The following is a 21,863-nucleotide window of genomic DNA, read 5'->3' on the forward strand; positions in this document are numbered from 1 at the left end:
ATATTTCACATTAAACTCCACCTTTATTTCATTCTTCTGTCTCTCCTGAATGAAATAACAAGGTCATATTTGTCATATTATTAAAGGGATAATGCACCCAAAAATGAAAATTCAGCCATTATCTACTTATCCATATGCCGAGGGAGGCTCAGGTGAAGTTTTAGAGTCCTCACATCCCTTGTGGAGATCCAAGGGGAGAGGGGGTAGCAACACAACTCCACCTAATGGAAGCTGATGGCGCCCCAGATTCAAACGTCCAAAAACACATAACTGAAACCACAAAATATCTCCATACTGCTCGTCCGTAGTGATCCAAGTGTCCTGAAGCGGCGCACAGGGAAGCAGTCAGAGCTGCAGGCTACAATGAGGCTAAAAACAGAGTTGAAATGACGTTTTTCCAAACAACTTTTTATGTCGGGGCTTCAGGACACTTGGATCACTACGGACGAGCAGTATGGAGATATTTTGTGGTTTCAATTATGTGTTTTTGGACGTTTGAATCTGGGGCGCCGTCAGCCTCCATTAGGTGGAGTTGTGTTGCTACCTCCTCTCCCCTTGGATCTCTGCAAGTGATGTGAGGACTCTAAAACTTCACCTGAGCCTCCCTCAGGTGAGTAGATAATGGCTGAATTTTCATTGTTGGGTGCACTATCTCTTTAATTTATATAATTAAAAAATCGATACTTGGCACTGTGTGACAATATGATATTGCCACACAAATATATTGCAATACTATGCTGTATTGATTTTTTCCTCCACACCTAGTACAGTAACTAGTGATCACTTACCTTTTATATTTCAATAGTAACCTTAGGAAAACTGATCTTTACATTGGAGAGGCATTTCTCTCCCTTTTTCCATAAAAAATGACTTAATTGAATAACCAGTTCAATCAGTTAAATTCCTGTTAATGGACTCCATCTTTAATTAACTGATCATTTCAGCTCTAGAATGTTTATTTTCCAAGCGATTGCAACACCATCTAATAGCCAGTATTAGCATACATGTATGACATGAATGCAGCTCTGTGACTTAACACAGTTAAGATGCTTAACAGTTTCTGGTGGAGGTTTCTCAGCATAGAAAGTGTTTCATTTTTTAACGCCAGCTATTCACTTTGAAATGTTTAAGGCTGAATACTCTCCAGCTAACGCTTTGACTCGCTCATGAAGCCTGCTAAGTGAAAAAAAAAGTGAGATATCCAAGTTAAATTATGCAGCTCTCTGTCTCTGAGGCTCTCCACAGAGGTGCCTGGGGAGAAGGTGATAGACAGTATCTGCATCCTCCACCGCTAACTACAGCACACTTGAGGTGAAGAGGGAGAAAGTGCTTTAGCTAAAAGCAGGACTCTCGTTTCCCAAGCACTTAGAAAAAAACTCGCAGTGATGCAGGGAGAGGATGCACTGGGGAGAAACAGAGACGACTGTGTGGTGAATAAGGTCAAGTGCACTCTTTGGGGGGGAAAAAAAAGCTTGTATATGAAAAGGCCCTGCATGCATTGTGGATGTGAAAAGAGTCACGGGGAGTGAGCCAATGAGAAAGAGGGACAGCTCAACGTTAGCCTGCATGTTGGCTGAAAGTGCTGGAGGCCAGCTCAGCGGATGTGGACGACAGATGGGACTGAGAGCCACGACTGGAACATTTCCTCTACAGGGGGAAAGCTGGGATCATGTCAGCCTCTCTCGTTGGGTCGTGACCAGTATCAAGTCCTCAGTGTTCAGATGTGGTCTGAATTTGAATAATCTGTGTGGAAAAATAATCACGAAACACTGTTTTCAGTTTAAGGTTTAAGGTCAGTTCATCAGATAATGTTGTGACCAAAAATCAAAGAGCCTTGTAGGGTCAAGCTGCAGCAGTGCACCCTATTGTGTGGGTTGTATTGAATAACAATAGGATTCAATTGACAACAGCTTGCATACCACGCATGTTTGAGCCAGGCAGTGGAGGACTGTAACTCACTACATTTACTCATGTGCTGCACTTACAAATACAACTGTGAAGTCCTTGTACTTCAATTGAGTCTTTTCATGTCTCTTTCCACTTCCACTCTTTTACAATTATCTGACAGCTTTAGTTACTTTACAAATTAAGAGTTTTACACACAAAACTTATGAAGTGCTTATAAAAAAGTATGTTTTGTTATAAATGACCCAAACATTTATACAAGTACAGCTGAAGCAATTAGATGATTAACCAACAGCTGATTGACAGAAAATGTATTTATCATTTAAAGGAACAGAGTGTAAGATTTAATGGTATCACACAGTGAGGATTGCTAACACATTCTCACTCAGACCATGTCACATACCAATGTTTGGTCATGGACTTTCACGTCCACATATGACACGCAAGGTACCCTGAGTGCGTTGGTTTTGCCTGTTACTGTACAGCACTGTCTTTTTTCAAAATACACTTAAATTTTCACAGGAAAGTTAACGTTTGCACACAGTCTCTTTCAAAATAAAAGCTCTATGTCAGTGCAACACCACAAATGATCTTTTCCCCATCAACTGTTTTTTATTGAACTATAACCCAATTCCATTTTCATATACAACTAGTCTATGCCCATTGAGTACAGCATTCCATACCATGACTTAGTCATACCAAAAATTAGAAAACAAAAAAACACCAACATTGGTCCACAGGGGGAGCCACAGCGATCGGTCGCATTTTAGCCATTTTGAAGCATTTTCTGTTGTTATAGCGCCACCCAGTTGCCAATTAGAGTTAAATTTCTCCAGTCACCTTGAGGCGTCCTGTTCTACATATCTACCAAGTTTAGTAAAAATCCATATGGCGGTTAGGCCTAGATAAGAAATGAGCTCTCTAGCGCCCCCATTTTGTTTGATGGGCTCAATAATGGAGGGGTCCCCTCAGATTATGTGTGGTCATATGCCTACAAAGTTGCGTGGTGATGGGTGAAACCCTTGAGATGTTATACACCTTTATGTGATGAGCCACGCCCTCCGCAATATTCATTGCCTTATAGAAGCTCAGTTTTAGGAAGTTTTCCAACTTTTGCCAAGAGGGAACTTTAGATATTGCTCCCTAGATTATGTTCACCCAGTTTCATGCAGATCGCTCAAACTTCCTAGGAAGAGATCCATTTGAAGTGTTTTTCAAAAAATTCAAAATGGTGGAAAATCTATATAAGCGGAAGTTATGGGTTCTTGAGGCAAATGTGTTCCTCATGAGGAGAGGCATCTCTGTGCAAAGTTTCATGTCTCTACGACATACGGGGCATGAGATATGCCCATTCAAAGTTTGACATTTCAATCGGTTGCTATAGCGCCCCCCTTTGGCCAATTGATGTAATATTGCTTCATTGGCATCCTCCCATGACCCTCTACCACTGTACCAAATTTCACATGGATTGACCAAGTCAGTGAGGAGAAAAACGTGGAACACACACACACACAGACAGAGTTTTCGTCATTATATAGTAAGATATGTAAAATATAAAACAAGAACTGTTTTTAACGCATTCTTCTTATTTCACTTAAACTGGAAAATATGCAATATATCTGATGCACCTCTCATGTGTGTCCTCTACTCATACCTTTGGATTCTTCTAATAAATAAATAGATAATAATGTGGACCTGACATTGGACAACATCAACACACATATTACCCAACAATCATCATTAAATATGTGACAAAAATAATCAAATAGAGTAAGAAATTCATTATTAAATTGAATAGTTCTTATAGTATATTCATAGATTGTATAGCTTATATAGAGTTTAGTTTAGTTTAGTTTATTTCAGTCATATATATAGTTCAAAGCAGCAAAAGAAAAGAACAATACAAAATTGACTGAAAAAGGCTCAGGCAGAAGCGAAGCTTATGAATGCCCGCCTGCTATGCATCTTAAGCTACACAATTCTTGGTGTCAAGTGGGAAGAGAAAAAAAAACAAACAAAAAAATACATACATATATACACACATACATACGTACTCATGCACATACATGACTCTTTTCCCTTTTTTTTTTTCAATTACAGCCACAACTCCTAAATATAAATGCACATAATGATTTCTTGAACATAACAAAGGAAGTACATTGCTTTAGTTTGAGATCAGCACTGTTCCACAGCTGAACCCTCTTAAAAGAAATGCATCTTCTTTTAACTTCTTTTTTAGCTTTTGGTAACATAAATTTGCTTCCATCTCTCAACTCATATTTACTCTGAGACACTATGAAGAACTTATGCACGCTGTCTGGTAGTGTTTTATTATTTACTTTAAGCATGATTTGCATTGTTCTATAATAAACCAAGTCTCTAAACTTCAAAACATGGGAATTTAAAAATAATGGATTAGTATGGTCATAGTAACCGGCTTTGTTTATGATGCGTATGGCTCGTTTTTGTTGTAATACAATTTTATCAATAGTGGTTTTAAACGTAGATCCCCATATTTCCACACAGTAAGTCAAATAAGGAAGTATCAATGAACAGTAAATTAAATATAAACTGTTGTGATTCAGCATGTCTTTGGTTTTGTACATGATTGCAATTGATTTTGAGATTTTCCCTTTTACATACTCAACGTGTTTCTTCCAATTTAATTTGTGATCAATCACAACCCCGAGGAATTTGGTCTCCCAGACCCTTCCTATTTCAATGTTAGAGATTTTTAATTTACTATCACTTCCAGATTGGCTTCCAAATATCATAAATTTAGTTTTCTTTATATTAAGAGATAATTTATTGACATCAAACCAGGTTTTAAGCACTCCAAGCTCTTGTTCAGCAGTGTGCAAAAGTTCTTCTAAGTTTCCCCCAGAGGAGTACAAATTTGTGTCATCAGCAAATATAATACATTTTAACTTATTAGAAACACAGCATATGTCATATTATATTAAGATAAGAAACAAAAATAACCCAAGTCAAACCAACAGAAAAGAAGTAGTAGCTAAGAACGCAGTATCTCGAGAACACCTCAAGGTAATTTCCTCAAATTTGGCACAAACGTCCACTTGGACTCAAAGATGTCAAAAGTCGAGATCACCATGATCTCACAAAACATGTTTTTGGCCATAACTCAAGATCGCTCGAGCTAATAATGACAAAATTCCATACAAATGTCCAACAGGATAAGATGATAAAGTGATGACATTTAATATCCAAAAGGTCAAAGGTCAGCTTCACTGTGACATCAAAATGTTCTGCAAAACACTTCACTGGCCATTATTCAACGCCATTACTCAGGAACAGAAGGGTAGACATTTGGTCAGTGTGGTGATTGTACAGATCGTCTGTGCTGCTGGGTTGAAGGTGTTAGAGCATCCATGTTTTCAGACATGGATGTAAACTGTAGGTGTCAGGTTCGAGGAGGCATTCAACTGCAACTGCTTCTGATACTTTAAGTACATTTTCCTCATTATACTTACATACTTTTACTTCAGCAACAGTTTCAATGCAGGGCTTTTACTGGTAACAGAGTATTTTTTACAGTGTGGTGGTATTAGTGCTTTTATTTAAATAAAGGATCTGATTACTTTCTGCACCACTGGAGTCAGGTGTCACTCCTATGAAATGATGCCTTATAAGAAAAACCAGGTGAGTGCATCTTTAACTACACACAAGTCAGTGTGTGTAGTTAAAGACAGGCCAAGTAATATTGCATTGCGGCGTCGCAGGGCTTTAAAATAAACTTATAATCCGTTTACACTGGGCTTACTGCGGTCTGTTATCCCACATAACGGGCTGCTCCTCATAATAAAACATGAGACAGTTAAAACAGGTCACACAGCAGCGACTCAGAGCTCATTGATCAACGCGGTTGTCACTCTTGTTTTCATCGACCTGCCCTTCAATAATCACATTGGTCGTTAGGGACGTCAGTGAAACCGTATCCCCGCTGTAATAGGGCCCTCACCTCACCTAGGCTTTCCGTTTGGAAACGCCTCCGCCAGGCACAATCTCGACACCCCATTGGTCGAACCGTCATCCATCGAACCATGTATGAAGATATCGCACTACGATTGGCTAAGTCCAACGTCAATCACACAGACAGCTCAAGCTGATTGGCTGGTGCTGTCGTCGCTCATCGCTCCATTGTCCGTGGATTGGTGCAGCAGCGCGGGCGGATTCCTCCAAGGGGCTTCGGTCTTCAAGGCTCACGGAGAGCGAATGTCGTCATGAGCGGTGGGTAGGAATTAAAACATTGGTGTTTATATTACATTCTACTTCGTAAAACATTATATTTGCATTGGACAGAAAAGCACTGGACATTATGCGGTACGAATGAGTGTGTTTTTAGGGGGAGCTCGGGCAGTTGTGTGAACCCAAAATAAGCAATGCACTTCCGGAAAAAGGGCTGCCTTTTTCTGTAACGTTATCAAAGAGAGTTTGACTTGCTAGCTACGCGTTAGCTAGCCAAATATGCTAGTGTACGCTACGATCCTTTACTTGTTTCTCCCCTCCCCATCTATTCCACCATACAGTACAGAGATGGTGCCAGCAGCGGCCCCGTCTTGGGTCGTTTATAAGTAGAAACTAAGCTGCACTCGGACCAAATCAGCTTAGGCTAGCTACCCCAGTAGTCAGTTTTGCCTGTTAGCTAGCTAGCTAGCTAGCTAGCTACCGTTAGCTGGTTGTCCACAGCCAACCCACAGTTATGTGTTTGATGGCGGCGCTGTTTTGAGGCCGCACTGTTTTTGTGCATTGTACTGTGTGCATTACTGGTAGAGGGGGAAGAAGTATTCAGATCTTTTGCTGAAGTAAAAGTAGTAATATCACAATGTATAAATACTCTATTACAAGTAAGAGTCCTGCATTAAAAATTAAGTAAAAGTACAAAAATATTAGCATTAACATGCTTATGCTGTCAAAAGTAAAATCACTCATTGTGCAGAATGGCTTATTTCAGAATAATATATATTATTTCACTGTATCGTTATCAGTGATGCAGTAATGTTGCAACTGTTGAAGATGGAGCTCATTTCAACCACTCTAAGTACAGCTGGGTAGCCCAATCCATAGTAATTTATTAGTTACTTTCTATTTTGTATAAATAATCTGAATTTGCATACTTAATAAATGTAGTGCATGCAAAAGTATCCCTCTGAGATGTAGTGTTGTAGAAGTAGCATCAAGTGGAAATACTCAAGTAAAGTACAAGTGCCTGAAAGTTGTACTTAAGTACAGTACTTGGGTAAATGTCCTCAGTTACATTCCACCACTGTATGTGATTAATACTGGCAGGGCTGAAAGACACACTTGAATAACTGGTGGTGGTTGTCCGATTGTATAAAGCAGTGTTCATTGTTGTGGAGTTCTCTGCTTAGTTACTGCAGCAGCTCTTTAAATCACCTGTCTATGTTGGTATTGTGAGTACATCTACACAAGTACAGTGCTTATGTACACATTTGAAGTACTTAACTCAAGTATTTCCATTATATGCAGCTTCATTCTTTTGTTATTCTACATCTCAGAGGTAGATATTGTACTTTACACTCCACTACATTTATCTGACAGCTTTAGTTACTTTTCAGATTACATGTTTTTTCATCCTCTCCTGTCGGGTGATTTGATAAACTGAAGGATGAAGTGTGCTTTTATGTGTTGAGGAAATTCTCCTACTTATTCAGATAAATAAACTCTTTAAAAACCCTCTTGGATCAGCTGGAAAATGCATCGTCACAAAGATGAAATTAAGGCTGTTTTTCTGACACCATGTGAAGATGACTTTGTAGAGCTGTGTGGTTCTCACATGAGGGCGATGCTTAAAACATATGATGATCTTACAGAATATGATGCATTGCTTTTCATTAAACTAACCAACAGTTGAAATTAGCACAGCAGTAAGACACAGCGTGCACATAGATTAAATGGTAATATTAATCCAAACACACCATGTATAATAGTAAAACACTAACAGGGCACTTCTTACTGTATATTGGATACTTTTTCTTTTCATATTTTAAGTATTTTTTGCTGATAATAATTTTAAGGTTTTGAATGCAGGATTTGTGCTTTTAGTGGTGTATTTTCACAGTGTGGTATTCATACTTTTTAGGTAAAGGATCTGAATACTTCTTCCACCATTGCCAAAAATGTATCTTAGCCAAGAGAGATTAGTGGCTCAGCAGGCTGTGGTATCCCCGTGTGAAAGTTTTTTGGTTTGACTGTGTAGTTTTGGCGCTGTGTTCCACAGATGCATTTATAGTACTTTCACCCACTGAGGCACGCAGCTCAACAGAGGAAACGGTTCCTGTTTTGTCTGCTGATCAGAAGCCACAACACAGAGTTTACTTTCTGTCAGGGTAAAGTTCGATGTTGACAGATGAGGTGGCAGAATTGGGCGGCTCATATTGTGGATAAGAGTCTTTTGTATTTTTGACACTTCCCTCATAACAAGCAGCTTTTGTTTTGTGAATTATTGACTGCAGTTGTAATGAAGCCCCAGTTTTTGGCCTTTCTTGTATTAGTTACATAGGACTATTACTTTGGAGTCACAGTGTTGAGCATATGTTTTTCCAAAGAAGAAATACATGGCAGTCTTCCACAGCCAGTCAAAGATGGAAAATTCTTCCCTGTGCAGGATAAAAAAAAGACTATTTTTAAACTCTTTCCCACCAATTTCCTAATCCAAACAAACATGGTTGCTGGAAGTGACATGTCATGGCACAGTTTGCACAACCAAAAACTGTCAGTGTTGCATTACCAGTTATATATCTGTATTGATGTTGCTTTACGTGTTCATACAAATAACATCCACATTTTTCTTGTGGTTTGCAAACTGAGCAAGGAGACATGTTATGTCCAACTCAATCTTTATATTTTTTATCCTGCAAACAATATTGATTTCATTCAGATTGTCAGAAGAGTCTGTGAGGATTCTAAAAATACTGTTAGAACAGCTGAAAATGGTGCTAGTTTATGTTGTGTTTTCTTTTTCTTTTCTAAATTGCAAGGTATTTATCTAAAAAAAAAAAAAGCAACATCTGCTGAGCTCTGCGACTCAAATGTAGAGGCAGTACTCTGCTTCAGAGGCACAAACTGCACTACTTTATTGCTCATCAGTGCAGCCATGAAATCAGCATCTCTTGCAGTCAGAGCAGATCAGTGATGAATCAGTCCTCTCCTAGCAGCCTGTGCACTTCTCACTTGTGTTGCTGGTCGCCAGAGCAGCGCTCTGTGGCTGTCATGTGGTTACGTGTCACCTGCTGTTTGATTTCAAGTGTTTGCCAGCTGACGTGTCTTGAGCTCAACTGTAATGTACTCAAATACTGCAAATATTAATATTTCAGTTTGTCTTACACGTCCATGAATGATGACAGATGTTGAGTTAAACCTGAATATCCGCCCCCCAAAACACCACTGCTGCATAAAAACCACAGATGAAAACACTTTAGGGAGGCTATAGACGACACAGACTGCCTCCATTTGAATTTGTCTTTTGCACTTTAATGTATTTCAGGGTATATGTTGTTTAAAAGCCCATGCTTGTGTTTTGTGTACAGGCTGTATTGCAGTTGAGGCAGTAATGACCAGTGGAATAGGACACTCAGTGTAAATCCTAAGTGTACCACTTCACTCAGAGCAGAGCAGTTTGACAGTAACAGCCTCAACCTATTTTGGCCATTAGGCAGCATTGCCTGCTACTCAAGATTTACCCTGCTCTTAAACTGTCAGGCAGCCTGCCCTAAATGTACTTATGCTGACTGTCCTAACAGAAATACAACATGCTCAATAAATTCGGTCTTTTCCTCACACAGTGTTTTTGACTGCAGTCCAGTGGTGCATTTCTTCGCTTGGAGAGCATCTGAATTGTTGCCAGTAGCTTAATATTTATTGGTCAGAGAATTTATACTTTTAAAACATAGCAGCTGTCATGGCCAGTCAGCTGACTCAATGAAAACCAGCGTATTGGCGTTTTATGAAAAGGATGTCAGTTACTTTATGTGACTTTTTGCAGAACATACAAACGCTGCATGTTTTAAAAATGTTTATAACAAACTTTGTCGTCTTTAATTTAAAAACAACACGGTCATTATCAAGATTGTCAGAATGTTAATAAAACAAATCAAATAAAAATAACAAAAATAATTAAAGCTGGCGTACACAGTAGCATTTAATGTAATCAAAGGGAGCTGTAGGTGTATCATATTTAAAATACTTTGATAGAAATGCTGTTTTAAAGGAGCATACTTTTATTTATACCAGTCTTAGCCTCATCCACTGCTTTGTGATCCTGTTGGCTAGTGTCCAAAGCATGCTTTGATAGATTGTGAGTTATTTTTCCTACCTTCCAGACAGCTGTTGGCTATGATATGATAGTTAACTTGAAAAAACTAGAGAGGTATTTGTGATAGATTTTCCACCCAGTGATAGTCAGGTACCTTCTATTTTTGCAGTTGAAACTGCAAATTAAAAAAAAAAGTGCATTGAGTTGGCAAAATAATATAAGCTTAAAAGAAAGAAAGAAAACTGCTGTACTGTAACACACCTATTTTAAGAAACTCTCAAGTGTCTGTAAGTTGATTTTCCTCTTGAAGTGTAATAAATATTTGCAGACTGGGAAGATGCATTTAAATACACAAAAAATATGCTAAGCTTTTGAAAATGGTTAGCAGCAAATGTATTTGTGACTTCTAAATAGGGCTTAAACATTATTGCTTTAAGAGATGTGAGTTATACTCCTCAATATTTGCACAGTTCACATAACTAACAGCCTAATTTGCGTAACTGCTGATGTTTAATGTTCTTATGGTGATTGCAGCGAGACATTGCCGAGCCTGTCTTTCTTAGATCTGTTTCTGTTTTGTAGGAGTGTCCTGTGATGTCCTTGAACAGCCTATCCACTGAAAATAGATGCTGCAGGCAGCCTGAATCTGACTCTGGTGTGTCTGTGTGTTTTCCAGAACAACAGGACAGTATGGCCACCACTGTTGCTGTCAGTCCCAGTGAATACCTTCAGCCCTCCACTGCTTCCACACAAGTGAGTAACAGCCAGATGTCATGTCTCTGACTGTCTGCACTCTGGTTGCACTGTTGCACTCACCTGACGTCAGTATCTCTGTTAACCCATGATAACATTCATGACACTGCACACTGGAGGTACATTTTTGTGCCAGGATTGTGTTAAAGAAATGATTTTCCCATTTTAAATGAATGAACTTCTTTTTTAAATGAGTTGCTCCCATCTGGTCGTAGATACACAGATGCAGACAAATAGAGCTAAAAATTTGTCCCTGCTACTGTTGTATTCCTTAGCAGTAACATAATGTGAGTCTTTGTTTTAATCTGGACGTGTTGTGAGTTATTGTACATTGCTGCTTGTATTTATTTTACTTCTGACTGTGCAATGAGTTGCCCCTTGAGCATAATAAAGTTTACCTTGACCTTGAGATGATGCAAGAGGTACATTAAGGGCTGCACAAGTAATCGAATATCAATCACGATCAAAATTTTGGCTTCCCACAGCCGAGTGAACATGATGTACTGCGATTTTGACATCTAAAATGCATGCTCCCCTGACAGAAGACCCTGCTGCATATCAGATCAAGTGCTTCCTAAACTAACAGCCAGCTTATGTTTGCATAAACTTGAGAAACTTTCCTTAGTGTTGCGGCTTCATACGGGCAAAATGAAAATCACTAGTTCTTTAGCCATCATCATCTGTTATTTTGAAGCATTTCAGATTTAGGAGAGAACAAATGATATGCAAAGAGTGCACGAAACTTGTGTCTGAGCTGCGAAGTAACACAACTAACTTGTTAAACCACCTGACAAACACCACAATCTGCAGTATGATGAATGCTTGAAGGCCAAGAAGAATAACTTCGCAATGTCACCTTTGAATCTCTCGGCCAGTGTCAGCTAGGACATCCGTGACAGTGACGCTGCAGCGCATCCCAGTTTCGGGGCCACTGCAAAAATAAATAAACAAAAGAAAATACAGCGGTGTATCCACAGTAGATGTACTGATATTAGGCGACGAAGAACCTTATTGAGTCTTATTTTGATAAATGCATTAGCAGGAATGTGGAACAACATCAACAACATAGCTCAAAAGATAATTGTGATTATCGTTTTAGCCATAATCCTGCAGCCCTAGCACAGTATATATAAAGATTCTTTTTTCAGTACTGACAAATGGACCCCAGAGGCTTAAACGTTTTGCAGGTGGAACAACATCTTCACTTGTTTATTTTAGTGTCTTATCTCACCATATCTCTCTGTTAGTGCTAAACAGGTTTCTGCTCTGGCTGTTTTTAATGCAGACTTTGTTTGTTGTATCTTATTTGTTGTGTTTGTGTCCCTGCAGGACGCCCAGCCCTCTCCTCTAGCCCTCTTGGCTGCCACCTGTAGTAAAATCGGCCCTCCTGCTGCTCAGGCTCCTGTCACCTCTCCTCCAGCACAGCCGCAGCCTCGCAGGCTCCTCCCCATAAAGCCGGCTCCAATCGCCCCTGCTCCGCCCAAAAACCTGGGTTTCCTGTCAGCCAAGGGCAATGTGATCCAGCTGCCTGCCGGCCTGGGCTCCACGGCCCCTGGCAGCCCCATTGTGCTCACTATCCAGCAGAGCCCGGCTCGCACCAACACTTCGGCCCCCGCCAACATCCAGTACCAGATGGTGCCGCAGATCCAGGGAGCCCAGACTATCCAGGTGATGCCACAGGGAGGTCAGATCCAGCTCATACCAGGCACCAACCAAGCCATCATCACCACTCCTATGGCTGTACCAGCCCCTGCGGCCGCCACCACTCCAGTCACGCCGCAAAAAACCGTAGCCATCAAGCCCTCTCCCAAGTTGCGCAAGCCAAACAACTCTGCTGCAAACATGGTGCAGCTGCCCAGCGGGCTCACGCTGCCGCTCAATGTGGCAACCGGAGAGGTGGGCGGGACTCAGTTCGTCACAGAGACGGCAGCTGCACCTCCCACTCCAGGGAAGGGTCGACGAGGGAGAAAGAAGAAAGTGGTTCTTGCTGCTCAGCCTCCGCCTCCTCCACCTGCACAGGCTGCCTCCCCACCCCCAGAGCAGATGGAGACCATCCTGATAGAAGCTGGCGACAACATCATTCAGGTACAACTGGCAGAAAAGCTCTAAAAGCAACAGAATGGATTCCTTTTGATATATATATATTGCATATACATATTCCACTGTGATGTTTTAACAGTCTTTACATGTTTGCATTGAACTCTGTGAGGTTCGTAGTGTCTGTAGTGACAGCTGAAGGTTTCTGGACAAGATACAGTAGGTCTCTTGTATGGTTGTGCAAACACAAGGTTCAGACTAGACTTGGTAACACGTACAATATCTGTGATAAAATATTCCAAACACCTGGTTAACTCATGAGCGAAGGAACATGAATTCCGCCAACAATTTAATACTGATGGAGCTAATCAGCTTAGTTTTAACTCACCACGTCTGTGAGATTTAGTGGAAAGAAAGCGATTAAGTAGAACTCTGACATTAGATTCATTATTTATTATTAGAACAAAAACGCAAAGTTTGCTGACCGACATTCATTGTAACATTAGTGGAGTGTTTATTTACTCTCTGGGTTACTTAAGTTTAAAAAATATCTTAAAAATACATTTTTTAAAGATACCCTGATGATTAGGCTGGGCAGGGGGTCACCTTAGGCCAGGCAGGCCACCTGGCTTACAGTACACTGGTAGAAACCCTGTGTCAATAAGTGTCATTAATGTCAGTATTGTATTGAATCACACTGCTCCAGATGTGAGCATCAGCTGAAAGCCTCACACCTGAACCTCAAAGCATCACCTCTCCTGTCTCTGTATTTGCAGGCAGGTAACAACCTACTGATCGTGCAGAGTCCCGGGCAGCCAGCCATGGTGCAGCAGGTTCAGCTGGTCCAGTCCAAACCGGAGTCTCAGGTGGTTCAGATCCCCCAGCAGGCCTTGAAGGTTGTGCAGGCCGCCTCCGCCACGTTACCGCCCGTCCCACAGAGACAGTCGGTGCCCTCAAGCCTGCAGGTCTCCCAAACAGAGCCGTCACCAACACAGGTATGTTTTTAGACAGCCTTAACCCTGATTTCTGACTCTGTCATATGACATAAATAATTTGAAACTTGAGGAAATGCAGGAAATTAGCACAAGCTCCAGTCACACTGTGCAGTCCAGCTGAAATAAAACTTTGCATTTGTTTTGTCCTCCCCCCTCAGATCATCTTCAAAACTGCATCGGGTGAGTGGCAGTCCATTCAGCTCCAGGACCCGGTCTCCCCGACAACGACCCCCACCACTTCGGTCGCCACCACCACCACCTCGCCGTCGGCCGGCACCAAGAGGACGCCGGCGGGGGGACGGAAGGAACGGACTCTGGCAAAAATTGCTCCTGCGGGGGGAATGATACAGCTGAACACGTCGCAGCTCTCCTCAGCGACCCAGGCAGTGCAGACGATCAGCATCAATGGGGTCCAAGTTCAGGGAGTTCCTGTCACCATCACCAACGCAGGGGGTGAGCTGATGGTGGTTTATTTGTGTTTCCAAGTTTTCTGTTGGTTGTTTTTAACGAGAGTGGCCCAGGAATGTTTTCCTTCCTTTTAAGACGTCAAAGACAGAATTATTTTCTCTAGAAAATGGTAAAGAACACTAGAGACTGGGCCAGGACAATTTGATAGTGGGCTAAAGTGAATGTACATATAATCTATTAACTCCAAAATGTAGATACACATTTGGAAATTGCAGCAGCTAAGTCACAGGAATCAGAAAACAAGAACATCACAAGGATCCACACAGAGGTGTATAAGAAAACTGAATAATAACAAGTTAACCAACAACTGAATTAAAACTAAAAACTTAATAAAAATAACAGTAAATATTTAGTGTTAAGTTGCCCACGAAGAATTACATTAGATGCTTTGTGATGTTTGTTTTGATCCTACTTTTTCAAAGGAAAAAATTGCCACCTTTTATGTGGATGTCCTTCAGTGGTGGTGGTAAATGTTGTCATCTGAAACAATACATTTCTCAGTGCGTGCTATACCGACCAAAAAACTGAGTTCTTCTGCTTACTGAGCCGTGCCGTCAGTGCCTACATGTAACAGGTTGCATTGCGCCCAAGGTTGGAGTTGGCGTTGGCAACAACATCCTACAAAAACTGCCCACGCTGAAATTCGTTGCCACAGAAATATTCAGTTTCTCTTTGCGTCAGAGGGCAATTAAAGTGAAGGCACCACCAGTCAGTGTTCGCTCTTGGCAGCTCAAGTTCTGGAGGGTTCCCTGAAGGCTGTATCCCCTTGTGCAGCCACAGCCTCGGAGTCTCTTCGCTGCATTTTTTCGGCCATAACAATATGTTCTGGCTTGAATAAATACGACTGAATGTCTCAGTCAGCTGAAACACTGTAAAATGTATCCTCGTCCATAACATACTCATATCACGTCATATTATTGGGCTACAACACATGCGCAGTGAAATCTGGTCTGCACCTGCTGAAAGGCCCAATAGCAGGCGTACTATGATGGAACATGGCGGATGATTGGTTTGTTTAACTGAGGCTTCCACAGTCGCCTTTTAGACAGAATATAATTCATCCGAAAAAAAAGTTATGAGTGAGAATTATAATTCTAAAATTATTACAAAATGTCCATAATAAAAGAAAATAAACAAATGGTGTCTGTGAAAATATTCTATTGTCTATTGGCCACCATCTGTTCGAATGTACCCAAAAATGTCTGTCAAGCCGACTGCACCAAAGGAGTCTAAAAGGAGTGCACCAAGAGAGCACCTGAGCAGGCACCATCCCTTTATTTCTAGCGCTATCTGCGGTAACTCGCCAACATTGCAGCTCCAGCTACACTGTGCATATGTCATATCCCATAGCTCACAGCGGGTTGTAGGCTGTGTCTCGGCCTTCATTGAATAGCCTCGAAGAGAACAAGGAAGTTCTGTTTGTGAGAGGCATCTAGAACATGTCCCCAGTTACCCGGAGGCAGAAATCCAAGCTAAAATAGCTGAAATGACGGCGCTGAGTGCAGGAATTTTGCAGCTGCGATCTCAGCTTCCTCAGTCAATACAGCTCGTACTGAGGAATTTATTGCTTCAACTGACTACATTTACCATCAACAGTGAGTGGACATCTAAATAAAAGTAGGAAACATTCCCCTTCAGCACAGCCGTTAACTCCAGATAATAATTCCCTCTATTTAGAACAAATATAACTCTTTGCTTTCATGTGCTATTATGGTCATGTTACCATTAATCATTAATTAGGTTTTCAGTCCACTCTGACTCTTGGTGGTTCGCTGGTAGTCTAATTAGATTTTTAGAGGAGCTTGGCAGCCTCTGCGAGAGCCCTGCTGTGTGTCTCTTACAGTGTGTCTGTCTGTATTTGTCAGGCCAGCAGCACCTCACGGTGCAGGCGATGCAGGGCGCTGGGCTCCAGCTGGCAGCAACGCCGAACCAGCCGGCCATCCAGGTAGACCAGACTCTCACCCTGGAGCTGCCCGGGCAGCCAGGAGAAAAGAAGCGACGTATGGCCTGCACCTGCCCCAACTGTAAAGACGCAGACAAGAGGTGAGGGTCGAGAGATGGACACGTATGTGCCAATAACTGGCCACGGTTTCTTCTGACCATTGCGCTGATTGAAGAATTCATTTAAGAGACAGGAACTGACTTAAAATTATAAGGCTGTGAGGGAAAGTGGAAGTAAGTATAACTGGACAGATTTTCAATTCATAGCTGAAATTCTCAATAAGCTACCTGCTTTTAGACCTTGTGGGAACTTTGTGTGAGAATGTAAAGCCTTTCCTTTCAGTAAATAGTGTCTGATAGAAATTTGCCCTTCAGATGGAGTCATGTCATCTGCTGTTTCTAATCATGTAATACAAATCTTATTCTTTGTGGATATTGTATGTACTTTGTAAATAATGTTTAGCTACCTAAAACCAAAAGTTTTTGCATGAACAGAAGAATTTGAAAGTTATTTTTTGCAAAATCAAATGGTGATAGCTGATAATTTAAATGCTCAGCTCTACCCTTGAAACCTGTGTGTCTCACTGTGTGTGTGTGTGTGTGTGTGTGTGTGTGTGTGTGTGTGTGTGTGTACACGTACACTCTGCAGGCCTGGGGAGGTGGGGAAGAGGAAGCACATCTGCCACGTCCCTGGCTGTGAGAAGACATTCAGGAAAACATCGCTGCTCAGAGCTCACGTCCGGCTGCACACCGGCGAGAGGCCGTTCGTCTGCAACTGGGTCTTCTGCGGGAAACGTTTCACACGCAGCGACGAGCTGCAGCGGCACGCCAGGACGCACACAGGTCTGTATGCTGGAGACACACACGTAAACAAGCCTAACCCCAACAGGAAATGATGAATTGAAACAGTGAAACTGAAAGAACAAAAGCAGGGAAGGTGATATCAGCTCATCAGGGAAAGATCATACGACAGGCAGAGAATATTAAGAGGGGTCAGTGAATAAAATCAGATCAGTGATAAGACTGAGGTGTGGGGCACATATGAAGTTTGGCCTTACATATATATATATATATATTACGCGTCGCCGCTGAAACGTTCACTTATAGCCTCTGTTTGGCGTTTGAGCAGCTTTATAAAACTCTTGAACATATAATGGCTCCTTAATTAGCAAGTTGACTTTACATAGACTGCATATCTTTTCAATTTCTCCTGACATTGTGTTGTGTTGTTTGTTCACCACTCCGCGACATGCACGTTAAGGCCCGAACATACTTGGGCGGAACATACGCGGAACGGATTCTGCGGAGGTCCGCGCGGACTCAAAGCAGACATCCGCAAGCCCTGTGCACGCAAAGCTCAGATTTTACGACCGCGCGGACTCCGCTCCGCGCACCAGTGACTGTTCGGCATGTATTTTTCACATCGCGGGGATTTTTCACGGACATTTTTACAGGAAACTACAACGCGGTAGTGCGCTCGACTATGAAAGCCCGAATGACTGCGGACATTCCTCGCGGAGTCCGCTCCGCTTATAGTACGCCCGAGTATGCTTGTGTCGAGCGGGCGGAGGCGTTGATCCCCCTCCACCCTCCGCTGTCTCACTAAGCAGCCTCCCTCTGTCTCCTTTCACTCAGCCTCGTTCAGCCTCGATCTCATCAGCATGCTCCACACACGCGCTGTCTCCCCCCCCACACCTCGCGATTGCATCGTCATTTAAAAAAGACATCGTGAAACAATCCTTCTATCGCCGATGGGCGATCAGATCACCCATTGGCACAACCCTAATATATATATGTTATGATGTTGCTAAGTAAAAACTTGGATAAAAAATGTGTTGTTTCAAAAGATTTACCTGCACTGAACTTGCCATTAAAAACATAATCACGTCACTTTCTTTTTGTTTTTCCCTGCAGGAGACAAGCGCTTCGAGTGTAACCAGTGTCAGAAACGCTTCATGAGGAGCGACCACCTGACAAAGCATTACAAGACTCACATAAACACCAAGAACCTGTGAGCTGCCTGTATACTGAGTGTATACGCAGACAAACTCTGAAACTGAAGACTGTATCAGAGGAAGGAGGGGCAGAGGAGACGATACCAAGGGAGTGTCTGTGACTTATCCCGTTGTGGGAAATACTCCAAAAAAAGTCCCTATATCCCCTCTCACTCCTCTAGGACACTGTGTAGCGTGGTGTACAAAGAAATCCTTCCTGGTGGACTTCAAACTGATCCAGCAAATTTATTAATAATAGATTTTCTTTGTTTTTCTTCTCTGGTCTGAGCTGAGGCCAGAACCAGCTCCGACTGAACGCGTAAGATGACAAGATGGCAAGGCTCCAGACGCAGATGCTTAATTCTGCGTGCTTATTTATGAACTTCTCTTTGGCGACACAGAATTATTCAGATGCCAACACCAACACCACAGGACTCCGGTCACAGTTTCCCTCTGTTTTATTTTGTTTTTCTTCCCCCAAATCCTGCCTGTTTTTTACTTGTTTGTTGTGGAACATTGGGAGCTCACAGAAATAAGCTTTCAAGCACCAAAAAGGAGAAAATTCAACACCATTGTTTTACAGATTTAACATGAATTTATTTTACCTCAGTGGAATGGTAATTTTGTTTTAAGCTACTTGTGTTTCAGCAGGAGTTTTTTGTTTATTTAAAACCTTTATACCCCCCAAAAAGTTGGGGACCATTACATAAAAACTCCCCTTACAAGGCTTTTGAAAACCTTTAGAAGTTTACATTGGCAATTTTTTTAAGTGTGTATATGCATACTAATATACATAATATTAATAATGATAATAAACTATTTATAACATATTTCCATACAACTGTTAAAATTTGATTTACGAAGCAGAAAAACTTGATATTTAAAAAAAAAAAAAAAGAAATGAGACTGGAAGCTTAAAGTTTTATAGCCAAAATACATAGAGGACGTTAAAAGAACATTTTATTGCGTTTGCTTTGAGGGCACTGAAATCAGGCTGAGCTCCTCCAGCAGAGCGGTCCAAGACTTGGCATCTCTGATGGCAAAGTTTTACATGCAGTCACTTTGCTGCCAAGACCTTAGAGGAAAAACCTCAGGCTGAGCTCACGCTTGGAAAAGGGTTTGATAAGCAGTTCAGGGGCCAGAAGTCACTGTGCCTTAAAAGTTTCCACTCAAATTTTAAAATCGGTTTCCAAACAAACGAGCAAAAAAAAGAAAAGCTGCAGAGATTTGAGTTACATAGTGATATCTTGGTGAAGATCTTGTCTCCTGCTGTAAAACAATATACATACAGTCATCTAAATGCAACAACATAAAGGTATGGACAAACTTCAAGGTCAGCAATTGGTACTAACTGAAACGTTTTGCCTGAAATATAGTTGGTTTAAACAAAGAGAAGTACGACTGACTGTCAAAATTCGAAACAAATGTCACACTTCAACTTGGCAAAGCTTAGCAAGGTTTCAAATATTGTTTTGTGTCCGGTTAATGGCTCATTATGGAGACAGTTTTGATCATCATTAAGAAAAATTGGACATTCTGAAAGGCCATTGTGGGGCTCCTATCATGATTAGGCATAAGTGCAAACATATATGTGGAGAATAATAGAGGACCCAGGATTGATCCTTGTGGAACACCAGATTTGACTGCTAAATTTTTTGGGTGATCGTACAGTGTATTGTGATCAATCATGTCAAAGGCTGTGAATGTCACCTTTTGTCAGCTGCAAGGAGGAAGGTGTTAGTACCATCTTAGATGATTGGAGGATGTTAATACCTGACTGACATTCTTCAGAAATGCTCATTGAAGCTGTGGAGGAAACTCTGTTAAGTAACTTCACTTTTTCTGTTTAGGCTTGACAGTTAAATCTCCAGTATCAATGAGTCATGTTTCATAAAGACGATGCGACGTTTGTGGCACACTGCATTAATAACCTGTTCAGTAACCCAATGTTCAAGGAGAGTGATGATTTCACCCAAGAATTTATGTATACTACCTAAAATTCTCTACTTTTTTAGAGAAGTACTGCAAAAATGTTTCATCTTTCTGGAGAACTTTACTGTGTTGTCAAAGGGCGTCAGGTTGATTGGTCAGAGGTCAGAGGTCTGTCGAGTCTCCAGGTGCTAAGAATTTAATGCAGTGAAATATTAGTGATCACCCCGGTGAGAAACCCCTCTTTTCCCTCTGAGAGCCAAACCAGGTCGCTACATAATTGGTTATCCATCTTGGATACCACAACAGGTACGCTTACATCTAGGGCTGGGTATCGAACTTTGATACTTTCAGTGCTGTGTCCTTAGCACTGAGTATCGAAGCCGTCAACGAAATTAGAATATTTGGCCTGTAGTTCCTTTATCACATAATTCCTGATTTAAATCAAAACTTTGTTTTAGACAGTATTCTGTTCAGTTCTTGAATGGCTGCGTGTGTTTAGACATTTAATTTTAACATCAACATAACCTCTCCTCTTATTAACCCCAAAAGGTTTTTACCTGAAAGTTTTGAGTTTTCATTATGGCGCATATTTTTGAAAACCATGTTTCAGAATAAGGTGTCAGAAAAAGTATGATACCCAGCCCTACTTACACTGTGTGTACTAATAAATAAGTAACTAAATTCCAGGGTAACTCTGTTATTCTGTTTTACTCATGGTATAATTTTAATTTGATGATTTGTAGTCTATGCATTGCTGAATATATATATAAATATATATATGTGTGTATATATATATATATATATATATATATATATATATATATATGATCAGATTTCCAATTATTTGGCCTGACTTGACAATCACGTCCCGAGGTGAAAAGAAAAAAATCTTTCTCAGGCCTTTGATCAGTTTCTTTGTACATTATTTTTCAGCTATGTGATAGCTTTAATTCTGAATTAACACTTGAGAAATTTTTGTTGATATACAGATGACCAGCGTTAGGCCTACTGTACAGTATTCACACAAGTTACTTAAATATCTTTCGCTTTACAGAAGACATTGTTGCTCATATCGTTTTTTGATATAATGATTTACTGACCTTTCGCTAACATGTCATCAGTAAGGGTGTAGTCTGAACTTGTACGGGAGTTCCTTTTATTTAAATAAAAACACCGACATTTTGGTAACAGTAAGCTTTTTGGTCAAGTTAGCATGGTGCCATCAGACAGCAGGTAGCGGCTTCACCTCTGTGTTGGGTTTTCACTGTGGCGTGTTCTAATACTGTGACATACATGTTTAATGGATGGTGCTGCCTTGCTTAACATCCAACAACAACTTTGACCAAAAAGCTAAAGTCAGATTTATTTTTAAAGCACTTTGAACCAGTTTTCTTCACAGTGCTTCACAGGGGCGACAGATAAACGTAAAGCTTACATGTAGGTGGCCAATATTTGGTGTATTTTTTCAAGAATGTGTCTGAAGACATGCGATGCCATTGGGGACGGATAGAAAGAGCCTGCTCATATTTATGTTTGTATTTCATG

General features: G+C 41.0%; 1 protein-coding gene across 4 annotated transcripts; it reads left to right on the forward strand.

The window, feature by feature from the left end:
• The first annotated feature begins 6,109 nt into the window (after positions 1 to 6,109).
• sp2 (sp2 transcription factor) lies at positions 6,110 to 19,320 on the forward strand. 4 transcript variants are annotated; one of them, XM_049571726.1, is made up of 8 exons: positions 6,110 to 6,153; positions 10,875 to 10,951; positions 12,281 to 13,036; positions 13,765 to 13,983; positions 14,142 to 14,436; positions 16,317 to 16,494; positions 17,042 to 17,235; positions 18,307 to 19,320. In XM_049571726.1, exons 1-8 carry the CDS (start codon positions 6,147 to 6,149, stop codon positions 18,405 to 18,407), a joined length of 1,827 nt encoding a protein of 608 aa, XP_049427683.1. In that variant the 5' UTR covers positions 6,110 to 6,146; the 3' UTR covers positions 18,408 to 19,320. The 4 variants fall into 4 exon arrangements, with proteins under 4 accessions (XP_049427683.1, XP_049427681.1, XP_049427684.1 ...); XM_049571724.1 differs by having other exon boundaries at positions 6,125 to 6,153; positions 10,781 to 10,951; XM_049571727.1 differs by lacking the exon at positions 6,110 to 6,153 and adding an exon at positions 6,155 to 6,246.
• Positions 19,321 to 21,863: the final 2,543 nt, after the last annotated feature.

Source organism: Epinephelus fuscoguttatus, linkage group LG3 (genome assembly GCF_011397635.1).
Source record: "Epinephelus fuscoguttatus linkage group LG3, E.fuscoguttatus.final_Chr_v1".
NCBI classification, from domain to species: domain Eukaryota; kingdom Metazoa; phylum Chordata; class Actinopteri; order Perciformes; family Serranidae; genus Epinephelus; species Epinephelus fuscoguttatus.

Coding starts and splice junctions, on each gene's coding strand:
- sp2 (XM_049571724.1), top strand. CDS start 10,793: ATGTCCTTGAACAGCCTATCCACTGAAAATAGATGCTGCAGGCAGCCT. Junction 10,952..12,280: donor CCTCCACTGCTTCCACACAA/GTGAGTAACAGC, acceptor GTGTCCCTGCAG/GACGCCCAGCCCTCTCCTCT. Junction 16,495..17,041: donor TGTAAAGACGCAGACAAGAG/GTGAGGGTCGAG, acceptor TACACTCTGCAG/GCCTGGGGAGGTGGGGAAGA.